This window comes from Ctenocephalides felis, unplaced genomic scaffold (genome assembly GCF_003426905.1).
Source record: "Ctenocephalides felis isolate EL2017-DRISC unplaced genomic scaffold, ASM342690v1 CF-g0.4_SCAFFOLD_03573, whole genome shotgun sequence".
In the NCBI taxonomy this organism is placed as follows: Eukaryota; Metazoa; Arthropoda; class Insecta; order Siphonaptera; family Pulicidae; genus Ctenocephalides; species Ctenocephalides felis.
Window position 1 is genome coordinate 6,786,265 of NW_020539727.1, and position 20,335 is coordinate 6,806,599.

Below are 20,335 nucleotides of genomic sequence, written 5' to 3' on the forward strand. Positions count from 1 at the left end.
ACAACAACATTTTCAAGCTGATTTAAAACATTTTCAGATAGCCTACAATATTTTTGAACTATTTACAACATTTTCAGACAACCTACAACATTTTCAAGCTGATTTGAAATATTTTCAGAAGCCTACAATATTTTTGAACTATTTACAACATTTTTAGACAACCTTTCAACAATTTACAATATTTTCAAGGCATTGACAACATTTTCTAGACGACGGACAGTACAGATACAAATTAAATACAATTCAATTGAAATACATGAAAGGTGTGATGAAGTAACAAAGTTTTATGTCGGGTTGTTAATAATCTGTTAAATTTCGTTGAATATGAAATATTGAGAATTTGTCCTTTTGTTTTTTTTTTTTTTTGTTAAATTCAAATATACCTCTCCTTGACGAATATATTTGTCAATACAAGTTAACTGATTGCATATTCATACTGCGTAATTCTGATAAATATTTTTGCAGGTCATTTTGAATTTAATAATTTGTTAAATTCAGTTTGATTTTGCGCCGCCGCCACCGGCACCGCTCGGCTGTCATTGACCGACGAACTAACTGTCAACAGTCTGTTTCATGTGACGCGCAGATGGATGGCGCTGCAGCCGCACCACTGGAGCGGCAACATGGAATCTGTCCTTTCTCTTGCCGGCCGTCATAGAGTGATCATCGGAAAAGAAGATAAAGATGCTGAAGCGGAAAATTCATCGGTAAATGATTGTATTTTAATATTTCACGGCAGTGTTATAGTGTGATTTTGTTGTGTATGTTAATTGAATAGTGTGCAACAGCTTAGTGATTTTGACGCCGAAAGCAACATGCGTTGAACAAGTGACATTCGGCGCGAAAATATTTTTAGGAATTTTGACGCGTTAATTCTTCTAGTTTTTAGTTTATCTTTCAACAAATCAATAAATTGAAAATGAAATTTGTGATAAATGAAAGCTGTTATTCAGCTATTATTACCAGTGCCAGTTCCTAACCATTATGTTGCATTGTGCAACAAATTGCAAATTGTGCAATGTTATTATTTTTTTAATATTCAACAGATTTGAAAGATATCATTTGCGTCTGTCTATGTAAAAGTAATAATGCTTGAATTACTAACACGTTTCTTTTTTTCAGATCTTTAAAATTCAACTGTTAATGTCCCGGAGAAGCTTCAGGATCGACTTGAAAACTCATTTATATAAATAATCTGTGTAGAAATTCATCCAACTGTGCAAGACAAAGTGAAGTGACTGACATTAATGTGAATTTTGAAGACAGTGGAGACAGACAGTACGAAAAAGCCTCAGGTTTGAATGTCTTGCTCATGAATGAATTAATAATTCCTCCTTATTTGAATGAGTTTAATATAAATTTTGCTACGTCTTGCTTTGTGTCATCCTGTTTTTGATTGCCCAGAATGTTTGCCTCTCCCTCTTGGTTGCGTGTCCAATACCAGAATGTTTGGCTTGTTCAATGCCTAGATTGTTTACTTCTCTCGGCTAGTTACCTTGTCAATGCCAGATGTTTGTCTTACGTTCTTGGTTGTTGAAGTTGTCATGAAGCCTTATATGAATCCAAAGGTCCTCTGCCTCTCGTTCTCTGTTGCTTGTCAATCCCAGAATGTTTGCTTCCCCTCTTGGTTGCCATGTCCCATGCCTTAAGTGTTTGCCTCCACCTCTTCGATACCGTGTGTAATACACAGAATGTTTGCGTTGTGCACTGCCCGGAATGCCTCATCAGGGACCTGTCTTTCACTAATAATTGGGTATGTATCTTTCTATATAACAATAGCAATGCCTTCATTTCTAATATCTCTTTTTTTTTCAGATTCTTTCAATTCCACCATCAACGCACCGAATAGACACCACATCGACCTATTCATCTGGGACTTCTCTCTCTAATAATACAGTATGTATCTGTCTATGACAACAATAATGTCTGCATCGCTAACATGAATTTTTTTTTTCAGATTCTTCCAATTCCACCATCAACGCACCGAATAGACGCCACATCGACCTATTCATCTGGGACTTTTCTCTCTAATAATACAGTATGTATCTGTCTATGACAACAATAATGTCTGCATCGCTAACATGAATTTTTTTTTTCAGATTCTTCCAATTCCACCATCAACGCACCGAATAGACACCACATCGACCTATTTATCTGGGACTTCTCTCTCTAATAATACAGTATGTATCTGTCTATGACAACAATAATGTCTGCGTCGCTAACATGAATTTTTTTTTTTCAGATTCTTCCAATTCCACCATCAACGCAGCGAATAGACACCACATCGACTTCTTTCTCTAATAATACAGTATGTCTATAACAATAATGTCTGCATTGCTAACATGATTTTTTTTTTTTCAGATTCTTCCAATTCCACCATCAACGCACCGAATAGACACCACATCGACCTATTTATCTGGGACTTCTCTCTCTAATAATACAGTATGTATCTGTCTATGACAACAATAATGTCTACGTCGCTAACATGAATTTTTTTTTTCAGATTCTTCCAATTCCACCATCAACGCACCGAATAGACACCACATCAACCTCTTCATCGGGGACTTCTTTCTCTAATAATACAGTATGTCTATAACAATAATGTCTGCATCGCTAACATGAATTTTTTTTTTCAGATTTTTCCAATTCCACCATCAACGCACCGAATAGACACCACATCGACCTATTCATCTGGGACTTCTCTCTCTAATAATACAGTATGTATGTCTATGACAACAATAATGTCTGCATCGCTAACATGAATTTTTTTTTTTTCAGATTCTTCCAATTCCACCATCAACGCACCGAATAGACACCACATCGACCTATTATCTGGGACTTCTCTCTCTAATAATACAGTATGTATCTGTCTATGACAACAATAATGTCTGCATCGCTAACATGAATTTTTTTTTCAGATTCTTCCAATTCCACCATCAACGCACCGAATAGACACCACATCGACCTATTCATCTGGGACTTCTCTCTAATAATACAGTATGTATCTGTCTATGACAACAATAATGTCTGCATCGCTAACATGAATTTTTTTTTTCAGATTCTTCCAATTCCACCATCAACGCACCGAATAGACACCACATCGACCTATTCATCGGGACTTCTCTCTCTAATAATACAGTATGTATCTGTCTATGACAACAATAATGTCTGCATCGCTAACATGAATTTTTTTTTTTTTCAGATTCTTCCAATTCCACCATCAACGCACCGAATAGACACCACATCGACCTATTCATCTGGGACTTCTCTCTCTAATAATACAGTATGTATCTGTCTATGACAACAATAATGTCTGCATCGCTAACATGAATTTTTTTTTTTTCAGATTCTTCCAATTCCACCATCAACGCACCGAATAGACACCACATAGACTTCTTTCTCTAATAATACAGTATGTCTATACAAAATAATGTCTGCATCGCTAACATGAATTTTTTTTTTTCAGATTCTTCCAATTCCACCATCAACGCACCGAATAGACCCCACATCGACCTATTCATCTGGGACTTCTCTCTCTAATAATACAGTATGTATCTGTCTATGACAACAATAATGTCTGCGTCGCTAACATGAATTTTTTTTTTTCAGATTCTTCCAATTCCACCATCAACGCAGCGAATAGACACCACATCGACCTCTTCATCTGGGACTTCTTCTCTCTAATAATACAGTATGTCTATAACAATAATGTCTGCAGCTAACATGAATTTTTTTTTCAGATTTTTCCAATTCCACCATCAACGCACCGAATAGACACCACATCGACCTATTCATCGGGGACTTCTCTCTCTAATAATACAGTATGTATCTGTCTATGACAACAATAATGTCTGCATCGCTAACATGAATTTTTTTTTTTCAGATTCTTCCAATTCCACCATCAACGCACCGAATAGACACCACATCGACCTATTCATCTGGGACTTCTCTCTCTAATAATACAGTATGTATCTGTCTATGACAACAATAATGTCTGCGTCGCTAACATGAATTTTTTTTTTTCAGATTCTTCCAATTCCACCATCAACGCAGCGAATAGACACCACATCGACTTCTTTCTCTAATAATACAGTATGTCTATAACAATAATGTCTGCATCGCTAACATGAATTTTTTTTTCAGATTCTTCCAATTCCACCATCAACGCACCGAATAGACACCACATCGACCTATTCATCTGGGACTTCTCTCTCTAATAATACAGTATGTATCTGTCTATGACAACAATAATGTCTGCATCGCTAACATGAATTTTTTTTTTTCAGATTCTTCCAATTCCACCATCAACGCACCGAATAGACACCACATCGACCTATTCATCTGGGACTTCTCTCTAATAATACAGTATGTATCTGTCTATGACAACATAATGTCTGCATCGCTAACATGAATTTTTTTTTTTCAGATTCTTCCAATTCCACCATCAACGCACCGAATAGACACCACATCGACCTATTTATGGGACTTCTCTCTCTAATAATACAGTATGTATCTGTCTATGACAACAATAATGTCTGCATCGCTAACATGATTTTTTTTTTTTTTCAGATTCTTCCAATTCCACCATCAATGCACCGAATAGACACCACATCAACCTCTTCATCGGGGACTTTTTTCTCTAATAATACAGTATGTCTATAACAATAATGTCTGCATCGCTAACATGAATTTTTTTTTTCAGATTCTTCCAATTCCACCATCAACGCACCGAATAGACACCACATCAACCTCTTCATCGGGGACTTCTTTCTCTAATAATACAGTATGTCTATAACAATAATGTCTGCATCGCTAACATGAATTTTTTTTTTCAGATTTTTCCAATTCCACCATCAACGCACCGAATAGACACCACATCGACCTATTCATCTGGGACTTCTCTCTCTAATAATACAGTATGTATCTGTCTATGACAACAATAATGTCTGCATCGCTAACATGAATTTTTTTTTTTCAGATTCTTCCAATTCCACCATCAACGCACCGAATAGACACCACATCGACCTATTCATCTGGGACTTCTCTCTCTAATAATACAGTATGTATCTGTCTATGACAACAATAATGTCTGCATCGCTAACATGATTTTTTTTTTTTCAGATTCTTCCAATTCCACCATCAACGCACCGAATAGACACCACATCGACCTCTTCATCGGGGACTTTTTCTCTAATAATACAGTATGTCTATAACAATAATGTCTGCATCGCTAACATGAATTTTTTTTTTCAGATTCTTCCAATTCCACCATCAACGCACCGAATAGACACCACATCGACCTATTTATCTGGGACTTCTCTCTCTAATAATACAGTATGTATCTGTCTATGACAACAATAATGTCTGCATCGCTAACATGAATTTTTTTTTTTCAGATTCTTCCAATTCCACCATCAACGCACCGAATAGACACCACATCGACCTATTCATCTGGGACTTCTCTCTCTAATAATACAGTATGTATCTGTCTATGACAACAATAATGTCTGCATTGCTAACATGAATTTTTTTATCAGATTCTTCCAATTCCACCATCAACGCACCGAATAGACACCACATCAACCTCTTCATCGGGGACTTCTTTCTCTAATAATACAGTATGTCTATAACAATAATGTCTGCATCGCTAACATGAATTTTTTTTTTCAGATTCTTCCAATTCCACCATCAACGCACCGAATAGACACCACATCGACCTATTCATCTGGGACTTCTCTCTCTAATAATACAGTATGTATCTGTCTATGACAACAATAATGTCTGCATCGCTAACATGAATTTTTTTTTTTCAGATTCTTCCAATTCCACCATCAACGCACCGAATAGACACCACATCAACCTCTTCATCGGGGACTTCTTTCTCTAATAATACAGTATGTCTATAACAATAATGTCTGCATCGCTAACATGAATTTTTTTTTCAGATTCTTCCAATTCCACCATCAACGCACCGAATAGACACCACATCGACCTATTCATCTGGGACTTCTCTCTCTAATAATACAGTATGTATCTGTCTATGACAACAATAATGTCTGCATCGCTAACATGAATTTTTTTTTTTCAGATTCTTCCAATTCCACCATCAACGCACCGAATAGACACCACATCGACCTATTATCTGGGACTTCTCTCTCTAATAATACAGTATGTATCTGTCTATGACAACAATAATGTCTGCATCGCTAACATGAATTTTTTTTTTTCAGATTCTTCCAATTCCACCATCAACGCACCGAATAGACACCACATCGACCTATTCATCTGGGACTTCTCTCTCTAATAATACAGTATGTATCTGTCTATGACAACAATAATGTCTGCATCGCTAACATGAATTTTTTTTTTTTCAGATTCTTCCAATTCCACCATCAACGCAGCGAATAGACACCACATCGACTTCTTTCTCTAATAATACAGTATGTCTATAACAATAATGTCTGCATCGCTAACATGAATTTTTTTTTTTCAGATTCTTTCCAATTCCACCATCAACGCACCGAATAGACACCACATCGACCTATTCATCTGGGACTTCTCTCTCTAATAATACAGTATGTATCTGTCTATGACAACAATAATGTCTGCGTCGCTAACATGAATTTTTTTTTTCAGATTCTTCCAATTCCACCATCAACGCACCGAATAGACACCACATCAACCTCTTCATCGGGGACTTCTTTCTCTAATAATACAGTATGTCTATAACAATAATGTCTGCATCGCTAACATGAATTTTTTTTTTCAGATTTTCCAATTCCACCATCAACGCACCGAATAGACACCACATCGACCTATTCATCTGGGACTTCTCTCTCTAATAATACAGTATGTATCTGTCTATGACAACAATAATGTCTGCATCGCTAACATGAATTTTTTTTTTTTCAGATTCTTCCAATTCCACCATCAACGCACCGAATAGACACCACATCGACCTATTCATCTGGGACTTCTCTCTCTAATAATACAGTATGTATCTGTCTATGACAACAATAATGTCTGCATCGCTAACATGAATTTTTTTTTTTCAGATTCTTCCAATTCCACCATCAACGCACCGAATAGACACCACATTCGACTTTCTCTCTTCTCTAATAATACAGTATGTCTATAACAATAATGTCTGCATCGCTAACATGAATTTTTTTTTTCAGATTCTTCCAATTCCACCATCAACGCACCGAATAGACACCACATCGACCTATTCATCTGGGACTTCTCTCTCTAATTACAGTATGTATCTGTCTATGACAACAATAATGTCTGCATCGCTAACATGAATTTTTTTTTTTCAGATTCTTCCAATTCCACCATCAACGCACACCGAATAGACACCACATCGACCTATTCATCTGGGACTTCTCTCTCTAATAATACAGTATGTATCTGTCTATGACAACAATAATGTCTGCATCGCTAACATGAATTTTTTTTTTTTCAGATTCTTCCAATTCCACCATCAACGCACCGAATAGACACCACATCGACCTATTCATCTGGGACTTCTCTCTCTAATAATACAGTATGTATCTGTCTATGACAACAATAATGTCTGCATCGCTAACATGAATTTTTTTTTTTTCAGATTCTTCCAATTCCACCATCAACGCACCGAATAGACACCACATCGACCTCTTCATCTGGGACTTCTCTCTCTAATAATACAGTATGTCTATAACAATAATGTCTGCATCGCTAACATGAATTTTTTTTTTCAGATTCTTCCAATTCCACCATCAACGCACCGAATAGACACCACATCAACCTCTTCATCGGGGACTTCTTTTCTCTAATAATACAGTATGTCTATAACAATAATGTCTGCATCGCTAACATGAATTTTTTTTTTTTCAGATTTTTCCAATTCCACCATCAACGCACCGAATAGACACCACATCGACCTATTCATCTGGGACTTCTCTCTCTAATAATACAGTATGTATCTGTCTATGACAACAATAATCTCTGCATCGCTAACATGAATTTTTTTTTTTTCAGATTCTTCCAATTCCACCATCAACGCACCGAATAGACACCACATCGACCTATTCATCTGGGACTTCTCTCTCTAATAATACAGTATGTATCTGTCTATGACAACAATAATGTCTGCATCGCTAACATGAATTTTTTTTTTTCAGATTCTTCCAATTCCACCATCAACGCACCGAATAGACACCACATCGACCTATTCATCTGGGACTTCTCTCTAATAATACAGTATGTCTATAACAATAATGTCTGCATCGCTAACATGATTTTTTTTTTTCAGATTCTTCCAATTCCACCATCAACGCACCGAATAGACACCACATCGACCTATTCATCTGGGACTTTTCTCTCTAATAATACAGTATGTATCTGTCTATGACAACATAATGTCTGCGTCGCTAACATGAATTTTTTTTTTCAGATTCTTCCAATTCCACCATCAACGCACCGAATAGACGCCACATCGACCTATTCATCTGGGACTTTTCTCTCTAATAATACAGTATGTATCTGTCTATGACAACAATAATGTCTGCGTCGCTAACATGAATTTTTTTTTTCAGATTCTTCCAATTCCACCATCAACGCACCGAATAGACACCACATCAACCTCTTCATCGGGACTTCTTTCTCTAATAATACAGTATGTCTATAACAATAATGTCTGCATCGCTAACATGAATTTTTTTTTTCAGATTCTTCCAATTCCACCATCAACGCACCGAATAGACACCACATCGACCTATTCATCTGGGACTTCTCTCTCTAATAATACAGTATGTATCTGTCTATACAACAATAATGTCTGCATCGCTAACATGAATTTTTTTTTTTCAGATTCTTCCAATTCCACCATCAACGCACCGAATAGACACCACATCAACCTCTTCATCGGGACTTCTTTCTCTAATAATACAGTAATGTCTATAACAATAATGTCTGCATCGCTAACATGAATTTTTTTTTTTCAGATTCTTCCAATTCCACCATCAACGCACCGAATAGACACCACATCGACCTATTCATCTGGGACTTCTCTCTCTAATAATACAGTCTCTCTCTAATAATACAGTATGTATCTGTCTATGACAACAATAATGTCTGCATCGCTAACATGAATTTTTTTTTTTCAGATTCTTCCAATTCCACCATCAACGCACCGAATAGCACACCACATCGACCTATTTATCTGGGACTTCTCTCTCTAATAATACAGTATGTATCTGTCTATGACAACAATAATGTCTGCCATCGCTAACATGAATTTTTTTTTTCAGATTCTTCCAATTCCACCATCAACGCACCGAATAGACACCACATCGACCTATTCATCTGGGACTTCTCTCTCTAATAATACAGTATGATCTGTCTATGACAACAATAATGTCTGCATCGCTAACATGAATTTTTTTTTTCAGATTTCTTCAATTCCACCATCAACGCACCGAATAGACACCACATCGACCTATTTATCTGGGACTTCTCTCTCTAATAATACAGTATGTATCTGTCTATGACAACAATAATGTCTGCATCGCTAACATGAATTTTTTTTTTCAGATTCTTCCAATTCCACCATCAACGCACCGAATAGACGCCACATCGACCTATTCATCTGGGACTTCTCTCTCTAATAATACAGTATGTATCTGTCTATGACAACAATAATGTCTGCGTCGCTAACATGAATTTTTTTTTTTCAGATTCTTCCAATTCCACCATCAACGCAGCGAATAGACACCACATCGACTTCTTTCTCTAATAATACAGTATGTCTATAACAATAATGTCTGCATCGCTAACATGAATTTTTTTTTTTCAGATTCTTCCAATTCCACCATCAACGCACCGAATAGACACCACATCGACCTATTCATCTGGGACTTCTCTCTCTAATAATACAGTATGTATCTGCTATGACAACAATAATGTCTGCATCGCTAACATGAATTTTTTTTTTCAGATTCTTCCAATTCCACCATCAACGCACCGAATAGACACCACATCAACCTATTCATCGGGGACTTCTTTCTCTAATAATACAGTATGTATCTGTCTATGACAACAATAATGTCTGCATCGCTAACATGAATTTTTTTTTTCAGATTCTTCCAATTCCACCATCAACGCACCGAATAGACACCACATCGACCTCTTCATCGGGGACTTCTCTCTCTAATAATACAGTATGTATCTGTCTATGACAACAATATGTCTGCATCGCTAACATGAATTTTTTTTTTTTTCAGATTCTTCCAATTCCACCATCAACGCACCGAATAGACACCACATCGACCTATTATCTGGGACTTCTCTCTCTAATAATACAGTATGTATCTGTCTATGACAACAATAATGTCTGCATCGCTAACATGAATTTTTTTTTTCAGATTCTTCCAATTCCACCATCAACGCACCGAATAGACACCACATCGACCTATTCATCTGGGACTTCTCTCTCTAATAATACAGTATGATCTGTCTATGACAACAATAATGTCTGCATCGCTAACATGAATTTTTTTTTTCAGATTCTTCCAATTCCACCATCAACGCACCGAATAGACACCACATCGACCTATTCATCTGGGACTTCTCTCTCTAATAATACAGTATGTATCTGTCTATGACAACAATAATGTCTGCATCGCTAACATGTCTGCATCGCTAACATGAATTTTTTTTTTTCAGATTCTTCCAATTCCACCATCAACGCACCGAATAGACACCACATCGACCTATTCATCTGGGGACTTCTCTCTCTAATAATACGTAGTCTGTCTATGACAACAATAATGTCTGCATCGCTAACATGAATTTTTTTTTTTCAGATTCTTCCAATTCCACCATCAACGCACCGAATAGACACCACATCGACCTATTCATCTGGGACTTCTCTCTCTAATAATACAGTATGTATCTGTCTATGACAACAATAATGTCTGCATCGCTAACATGAATTTTTTTTTTCAGATTCTTCCAATTCCACCATCAACGCACCGAATAGACACCACATCACCTCTTCATCGGGACTTCTTTCTCTAATAATACAGTATGTCTATAACAATAATGTCTGCATCGATAACATGAATTTTTTTTTCAGATTCTTCCAATTCCACCATCAACGCACCGAATAGACACCACATCGACCTATTCATCTGGGACTTCTCTCTCTAATAATACAGTATGTATCTGTCTATGACAACAATAATGTCTGCATCGCTAACATGAATTTTTTTTTTTCAGATTCTTCCAATTCCACCATCAACGCACCGAATAGACACCACATCGACCTATTCATCTGGGACTTCTCTCTCTAATAATACAGTATGTATCTGTCTATGACAACAATAATGTCTGCATCGCTAACATGAATTTTTTTTTTTCAGATTCTTCCAATTCCACCATCAACGCACCGAATAGACACCACATCGACCTATTCATCTGGGACTTCTCTCTCTAATAATACAGTATGTATCTGTCTATGACAACAATAATGTCTGCATCGCTAACATGAATTTTTTTTTTTTCAGATTCTTCCAATTCCACCATCAACGCACCGAATAGACACCACATCGACCTCTTTCTCTAATAATACAGTAGGTCTATAACAATAATGTCTGCATCGCTAACATGAATTTTTTTTTTTCAGATTCTTCCAATTCCACCATCAACGCACCGAATAGACACCACATCGACCTATTTATCTGGGACTTCTCTCTCTAATAATACAGTATGTATCTGTCTATGACAACAATAATGTCTGCATCGCTAACATGAATTTTTTTTTTCAGATTCTTCCAATTCCACCATCAACGCACCGAATAGACACCACATCGACCTATTTATCTGGGACTTCTCTCTCTAATAATACAGTATGTATCTGTCTATGACAACAATAATGTCTGCATCGCTAACATGAATTTTTTTTTTCAGATTCTTCCAATTCCACCATCAACGCACCGAATAGACACCACATCAACCTATTCATCGGGACTTCTTTCTCTAATAATACAGTATGTCTATAACAATAATGTCTGCATCGCTAACATGAATTTTTTTTTTTCAGATTCTTCCAATTCCACCATCACGCACCGAATAGACACCACATCGACCTATTTATCTGGGACTTCTCTCTCTAATAATACAGTAGTATCTGTCTATGACAACAATAATGTCTGCATCGCTAACATGAATTTTTTTTTTTCAGATTCTTCCAATTCCACCATCAACGCACCGAATAGACACCACATCGACCTATTCATCTGGGACTTCTCTCTCTAATAATACAGTATGTATCTGTCTATGACAACAATAATGTCTGCATCGCTAACATGAATTTTTTTTTTCAGATTCTTCCAATTCCACCATCAACGCACCGAATAGACACCACATCGACCTATTCATCTGGGACTTCTCTCTCTAATAATACAGTATGTATCTGTCTATGACACAATAATGTCTGCATCGCTAACATGAATTTTTTTTTTCAGATTCTTCCAATTCCACCATCAACGCACCGAATAGACACCACATCGACCTATTCATCTGGGACTTCTTTCTCTAATAATACAGTATGTCTATAACAATAATGTCTGCATCGCTAACAACATGAATTTTTTTTTTCAGATTCTTCCAATTCCACCATCAACGCACCGAATAGACACCACATCGACCTATTATCTGGGACTTCTCTCTCTAATAATACAGTATGTATCTGTCTATGACAACAATAATGTCTGCATCGCTAACATGAATTTTTTTTTTTCAGATTCTTCCAATTCCACCATCAACGCACCGAATAGACACCACATCGACCTATTTATCTGGGACTTCTCTCTCTAATAATACAGTATGTATCTGTCTATGACAACAATAATGTCTGCATCGCTAACATGAATTTTTTTTTTCAGATTCTTCCAATTCCACCATCAACGCACCGAATAGACACCACATCGACCTATTTATCTGGGACTTCTCTCTCTAATAATACAGTATGTATCTGTCTATGACAACAATAATGTCTGCATCGCTAACATGAATTTTTTTTTTTTCAGATTCTTCCAATTCCACCATCAACGCACCGAATAGACACCACATCGACTTTCTTCTCTAATAATACAGTATGTCTATGAACAATAATGTCTGCGTCGCTAACATGAATTTTTTTTTTCAGATTCTTCCAATTCCACCATCAACGCACCGAATAGACACCACATCGACCTCTTCATCGGGACTTCTCTCTCTAATAATACAGTATGTATCTGTCTATACAACAATAATGTCTGCATCGCTAACATGAATTTTTTTTTTCAGATTCTTCCAATTCCACCATCAACGCACCGAATAGACACCACATCGACCTATTCATCTGGGACTTCTCTCTCTAATAATACAGTATGTATGTCTATGACAACAATAATGTCTGCATCGCTAACATGAATTTTTTTTTTCAGATTCTTCCAATTCCACCATCAACGCACCGAATAGACACCACATCAACCTATTCATCGGGACTTCTTTCTCTAATAATACAGTATGTCTATAACAATAATGTCTGCATCGCTAACATGAATTTTTTTTTTCAGATTCTTCCAATTCCACCATCAACGCACCGAATAGACACCACATCGACCTATTCATCTGGGACTTCTCTCTCTAATAATACAGTATGTATCTGTCTATGACAACAATAATGTCTGCATCGCTAACATGAATTTTTTTTTTTTCAGATTCTTCCAATTCCACCATCAACGCACCGAATAGACACCACATCGACCTATTCATCTGGGACTTCTCTCTCTAATAATACAGTATGTATCTGTCTATGACAACAATAATGTCTGCATTGCTAACATGAATTTTTTTTTTTCAGATTCTTCCAATTCCACCATCAACGCACCGAATAGACACCACATCGACCTATTCATCTGGGACTTCTCTCTCTAATAATACAGTATGTATCTGTCTATGACAACAATAATGTCTGCGTCGCTAACATGAATTTTTTTTTTCAGATTCTTCCAATTCCACCATCAACGCACCGAATAGACACCACATCAACCTCTTCATCGCGGACTTCTTTCTCTAATAATACAGTATGTCTATAACAATAATGTCTGCATCGCTAACATGAATTTTTTTTTTTTCAGATTCTTCCAATTCCACCATCAACGCACCGAATAGACACCACATCGACCTATTCATCTGGGACTTCTCTCTCTAATAATACAGTATGTATCTGTCTATGACAACAATAATGTCTGCGTCGCTAACATGAATTTTTTTTTTTCAGATTCTTCCAATTCCACCATCAACGCACCGAATAGACACCACATCAACCTCTTCATCGGGGACTTCTTTCTCTAATAATACAGTATGTCTATAACAATAATGTCTGCATCGCTAACATGAATTTTTTTTTTCAGATTCTTCCAATTCCACCATCAACGCACCGAATAGACACCACATCGACCTATTCATCTGGGACTTCTCTCTCTAATAATACAGTATGTATCTGTCTATGACAACAATAATGTCTGCATCGCTAACATGAATTTTTTTTTTTTCAGATTCTTCCAATTCCACCATCAACGCACCGAATAGACACCACATCAACCTCTTCATCGGGGACTTCTTTCTCTAATAATACAGTATGTCTATAACAATAATGTCTGCATCGCTAACATGAATTTTTTTTTCAGATTCTTCCAATTCCACCATCAACGCACCGAATAGACACCACATCGACCTATTCATCTGGGACTTCTCTCTCTAATAATACAGTATGTATCTGTCTATGACAACAATAATGTCTGCATCGCTAACATGAATTTTTTTTTTTCAGATTCTTCCAATTCCACCATCAACGCACCGAACACCACATCGACTTCTTCGTCAGAGACCGATTCAAGTATTAATGCCCCGTAGAAGCTTCAAGAATGCGTATAAGTTCATGCGACCCTGCAAAAAACAATCAATGGACTTCAATGTGAAGAAAGTCTCGATTGCCTTGATTGCATCTTTGATTGCTCAGGATGTTTGCCTCCCCGATTTTGTTGCCTTGAACAATGCTCAGAATACTTGCCTTTCTATATTGGTTACTTTGTCTAGAGCCTTATTTTATTGCCCATTATGTTTGCCTCCCGTCTTGGTTGCTTTGTCGAATTGCCAAATTTTTGCCTTCTCGTCTTTGTCCTCCAATGCCTTATCTAATGCCGTGCATTTTTGCCTCCCCGGTTTGCTTGTTTTGTCTAGAGCCATATTTTAATGCCCATAATGTTTGCCTCCGCGTCTTGGTTGCTTTGTCCAATTCCCAGGGTCTTTGCCTCTTCGTCTCTGTCCTCCAAAGCCTATTGAATGTCCTCCCCGGTTTGCTTGTTTTGTCTAGAGCCATATTTTAATGCCCATAATGTTTGCCTCCGCGTCTTGGTTGCTTTGTCCAATTCCCAGGGTCTTTGCCTCTTCGTCTCTGTCCTCCAAAGCCTATTGAATGTCCTCCCCGGTTTGCTTGTTTTGTCTAGAGCCATATTTTAATGCCCATAATGTTTGCCTCCGCGTCTTGGTTGCTTTGTCCAATTCCCAGGGTCTTTACCTCTTCGTCTCTGTCCTCCAAAGCCTATTGAATGTCCTCCCCGGTTTGCTTGTTTTGTCTAAAGCCATATTTTAATGCCCATAACGTTTGCCTCTGCGTCTTGGTTGCTTTGCCCAATTCCCAGGGTCTTTGCCTCTTCGTCTTTGTCCTCCAATGCCTTATTGAATGTCCTCGCCGGTTTGCTTGTTTTGTCTAGAGCCATATTTTAATGCCCATAATATTAATAATTATGTTTATATAATAGTAGTAATCATAATGTATTCTAACCTTCTGCTTTCTGTTCCAGATTTAAATCTCCCAATAGGCAATATGTCTTCATGCTTAAGTTCGAACACTAATTCTTATAAATTATGCACTTTGCAGTTTACTTCGGGAAGACTTAGTGAAACTGCTCTGAAGAAAACACTTGGTGAGTTACTCTTTATAATGTATTATAGTAGTCTGAATTACTATTAATTGGGTGCTTTTGTTTACAGGGCAATCAATGACTGATCAATGATCAGGATGCTCACACACCTGTCTGCATTGGACCTATCTTGCTGTCACAAACAACATTAACTCAATGGTGTCCCTAGAGAAGATAATTACATGCTGATGTGTTTGCATTGGGAAGTGCAAAGTTCATTTGTGCGTTCAATCAATGGTTATGACTTGAATACTTGTAATATATTCATCTAATTATTGAATAAATACATTATCTTGTTCAATTTGTTGTTTTAATTTCCATTAATTCTTTACTTATAAAATATGTTACATTACATAAATATTTAAAACTATTTTAATTTTATAGGTATAATAAAAGAATGTCATACGTCAGTTCTGATAAATCAAGACAATGTGAAGTAAACAGCAACCGAGTGGCTCTATTGTGAAGATTGCGAATACAGCACTTTGGATATTAAAACATTTGTTGTGCAAACAAATATAAGTATTAGAATATTTTTATACTTATTATATATAATATACGAGTATATAATACTAATTTCTTGATCAGTTTCATAAGAGTATTTGACATAACTTCAGACTTTTCTTTTACTTTTTCTTTGAATGATTTACACTCTGGTTCATCCTACCCGAATATCTTGCTCGAATGGCCTGCAGCCTGTTCTCTGCTTGGAACCCCGTGTTCTCTGCTTGGAACCCCGTGGTCTCTGCTTGGAACCCCGTGGTCTCTGCTTGGAACCCCGTGGCCTATACTTGGAACCCCGTGGCCTATACTTGGAACCCCGTGGTCCATACTTGGAACCCCGTGGTCCATACTTGAAACCCCTGGTCCATACTTGGAACCTCTGGTTTCTTGCCCTTTGAAATGTTTTTATGTGAATTGTTGACTAATGTTTTGTTGAAATAGACATCAATATTTAGTTTATAGTATTTTAATTATTTAGTACCTAATACAATATTGTTTTATTACAATATTTATAAATCTTTCAGTAGCAGTATTCAATTGCTAATTTGACTGCTCCGAAACTTTATCATGGAAAGGTGGAACACTCATCCCGAAAATAATCTGCAAGTGGTTTTTGCTGCTGACTGTCTGCTGGCCATGCACCAGGATGATGGTTCGATTGATCGTGCTGTCCCAAATCTCACTTGTCAAGATTCTGCTGTGTTGCATTGGGAAGTTGAAGTCAATGTCAAGAACTTAAATGTTTGTAATACATTTATCTAAATATTGAATACAATTATTGTTATCATTTTAAATTTGTTGTTTTATTCATACCATAATTGTTTTCTTTTATTGCGAGTCCTCAGGCACTCGATCATTTGCTGGAGATACAAACACATTAATTCGTTTGATCATGTAATTTTTTATTCATTAGTCAAAAATACATTGTAATTATCCTTTGTAATAAGTAAAAATTGTTAATTAGAAATGCCTGTTCTATTGATTGTAGTAAGAGTATTAGTTATAATAATATAATTAATATTTGTAATGTAATGATTTGTGTAATGTCATCAAATAAAATTATTTAACTTTATCAGTAAGTGTTTAATTTAATTTTTATCAATTTTAAATTTGAAGTTCAGTTTAGAAATCCACAAAGTGGAAATCTTTTAAGTTTTAGTTTGAATTAAGCTCCTAATATGTTGAAATTATTGTATTATACGATATGAGCACTTTATTAGATTGTCTTTGCAATTTTACCTACAATTATTTAATGGCCCAAAGACTAATTTTCATTTCAACAACTCTAACGTGTATGTATAACTCGTGTCAGTTATGTTAACTGAGCAAAATATATTTCTTTAGGTCTTACAATTTTTTTCTTTTTTTTAAACTTTAATAAATATGAGCACTTTATTATGAGACTATTATAGACGTATATTATAGACTATATATATATATATATATATATATATATATATATATATAGTATATATATAGTCTAAGGGGTATGCAATTTTGTTTATAATTAAATTAATTAATTACACAGTGATTTATTTCAACTGCTTTTTTAAACTTTAATAAATAAGAGCACTTTATTATGAGACTATTATAGACGTATAGTATAGACTAATTATCTATATATATATATATATTTATATATATATATATATATATATAGTCTAAGATATATATAGTCTAAGTATATATATAGTCTAAGATTGTATTTGCAATTTTGTTTATAATTAAATTAATTAATTCAATTCACAGTGATTCATTTCAACTGCTTTACTTGCATAATTAATATCTATAACACATATCAGTTAGTTTTACTTAACTTAGAAAAAATATTTCCCTAAATCTTTACCATTTTTTTCTTTTTTCTATATACTTTGAAATTTTAAGAAAAATGAGCCCTTTAATTAATTTAGACTGCATAATAATTAGTTCATATTAAATTAATACATTACATTATACTTAATTTTTTTTATTGTTACCACTTTTTTGTCTTACCTTTTTTTTGATACATTTTTTTAATTTAATTTAACATATTTATTAGATTATTCAAACCCGGATGTTAAGGGTTTTTTAACCCCCCAGCACATACGGTTACCTTACCATATACCAGTGGTTTAAGCAACCCCAAATCCTTGAGGGTAACTCCCGAACGTCATGTAACCCTGACGTACGATGTTGGGATCGGAGAACCTTCCCTACAATTTTACAACGTATTTGCTTACCTCGATTTTTTTATCTTACCAGCGTCTCGAACCTGCTACCATATCCTTCCAATCTACTGTCCCGTTCACACCTCTTATCTCGCTACTCCATGCTGACCACACCGAAAAATCGCCACAAACTGGCTTATATAAATTCGATATAGATAAGCGAGAAAATAATTAAACCGGCGATGATTTAACAAGTCATATGCACGAAAAAAATGCGGGTTTGGTACCGGTTGTGTGGCATAACGGTTAGCGTGATGGCTTCGTACCCCAAAGGTACCGAGTTCGATCCCCGGATCGGACGGGAAAAGAAGTTTGTCGTGCTAGCAGGTATACCATGCAAGCGTACCGCACGTCGGGTTGATGTAATAAAGAAAAGCTCCGTGTAGGGGAAGGGGTGAATGAAGAAACCTCCCCTGCCTGGGCGCCTTAGCAAGGTCTTCGAGACCTGGCGGAGGCGCCCTAGCGGATTTCTTCTTCACTTTATTTAATTAACTCGACAGCGGGGGGTCGGGAGGCCCTCCCACGCGCGCCCGGAAACCGGTCAATCAAGAACCAAGCCAGCCAGCCAGCCAGCCCCCGAATTGAATGCCACGCGCGCGCGCGTTTGTATACAGTATGTACGTATGTAGGAGTGCAGTATGTACCCGTACACATTTTTGAATGTACTAGTATGTATGTATACATTTTTAAATGTACTAGTATGTATGTATACATTTTTGTATGTACTAGTATGTATGTATACATTTTTAAATGTACTAGTATGTATGTATACATTTTTAAATGTACTAGTATGTATGTATACATTTTTAAATGTACTAGTATGTATGTATACATTTTTAAATATACTAGTATGTATGTATTTTCAGTATACATTTATTAGTATACATACATACTAGTACATTTAAAAATGTATACATACATACTAGTACATTTAAAAATGTATATATACATACTAGTACATTTAAAAATGTATACATACATACTAGTACATACAAAAATGTATACATACATACTAGTACATTTAAAAATGTATACATACATACTAGTACATTCAAAAATGTGTACGGGTACATACTGCACTCCTACATACGTACATACTGTATACAAACGCGCGCGCGCGTGGCATTCAATTCGGGGGCTGGCTGGCTGGCTGGCTTGGTTCTTGATTGACCGGTTTCCGGGCGCGCGTGGGAGGGCCTCCCGACCCCCCGCTGTCGAGTTAATTAAATAAAGTGAAGAAATCCGCTAGGGCGCCCTCCGCCAGGTCTCGAAGACCTTGCTAAGGCGCCCAGGCAGGGGAGGTTTTCTTCATTCACCCCTTCCCCTACACGGAGCTTTTCTTTATTACATCAACCCGACGTGCGGTACGCTTGCATGGTATACCTGCTAGCACGACAAACTTCTTTTCCCGTCCGATCCGGGGATCGAACTCGGTACCTTTGGGGTACGAAGCCATCACGCTAACCGTTATGCCACACAACCGGTACCAAACCCGCATTTTTTTCGTGCATATGACTTGTTAAATCATCGCCGGTTTAATTATTTTCTCGCTTATCTATATCGAATTTATATAAGCCAGTTTGTGGCGATTTTTCGGTGTGGTCAGCA

The 20,335-nt window shown here is 36.4% G+C and overlaps 3 protein-coding genes and 3 long non-coding RNA genes across 6 annotated transcripts; all 6 read left to right on the plus strand.

Annotated features, from left to right (window-relative positions):
- The first annotated feature begins 590 nt into the window (after positions 1-590).
- LOC113389447 lies at positions 591-2,320 on the plus strand. The gene is made up of 5 exons (XM_026626479.1): positions 591-707; positions 1,816-1,896; positions 1,958-2,038; positions 2,100-2,180; positions 2,243-2,320. The coding sequence occupies exons 1-5, from the start codon at positions 591-593 to the stop codon at positions 2,318-2,320; spliced, it is 438 nt and encodes a 145-aa protein (XP_026482264.1).
- Positions 2,321-6,510: 4,190 nt separating this feature from the next.
- On the plus strand, positions 6,511-7,355 carry LOC113389448. Its single transcript, XM_026626480.1, has 4 exons — positions 6,511-6,717; positions 6,913-6,993; positions 7,056-7,145; positions 7,320-7,355. The coding sequence occupies exons 1-4, from the start codon at positions 6,619-6,621 to the stop codon at positions 7,353-7,355; spliced, it is 306 nt and encodes a 101-aa protein (XP_026482265.1). The 5' UTR covers positions 6,511-6,618.
- A 2,086-nt stretch (positions 7,356-9,441) lies between these two features.
- On the plus strand, positions 9,442-10,018 carry LOC113389164. Its single transcript, XR_003368219.1, has 3 exons — positions 9,442-9,515; positions 9,577-9,919; positions 9,980-10,018. It is a non-coding gene; the product is annotated as an uncharacterized LOC113389164 (long non-coding RNA).
- Positions 10,019-11,687: 1,669 nt separating this feature from the next.
- On the plus strand, positions 11,688-11,984 carry LOC113389165. The gene is made up of 3 exons (XR_003368220.1): positions 11,688-11,749; positions 11,811-11,891; positions 11,953-11,984. It is a non-coding gene; the product is annotated as an uncharacterized LOC113389165 (long non-coding RNA).
- Positions 11,985-12,147: 163 nt separating this feature from the next.
- On the plus strand, positions 12,148-12,560 carry LOC113389166. Its single transcript, XR_003368221.1, has 3 exons — positions 12,148-12,307; positions 12,369-12,449; positions 12,510-12,560. It is a non-coding gene; the product is annotated as an uncharacterized LOC113389166 (long non-coding RNA).
- Positions 12,561-13,536: 976 nt separating this feature from the next.
- Positions 13,537-14,288, plus strand: LOC113389163 (mucin-5AC-like). Its single transcript, XM_026626223.1, has 4 exons — positions 13,537-13,685; positions 13,749-13,829; positions 13,892-13,972; positions 14,034-14,288. The coding sequence occupies exons 1-4, from the start codon at positions 13,587-13,589 to the stop codon at positions 14,124-14,126; spliced, it is 354 nt and encodes a 117-aa protein (XP_026482008.1). The 5' UTR covers positions 13,537-13,586; the 3' UTR covers positions 14,127-14,288.
- Positions 14,289-20,335: the final 6,047 nt, after the last annotated feature.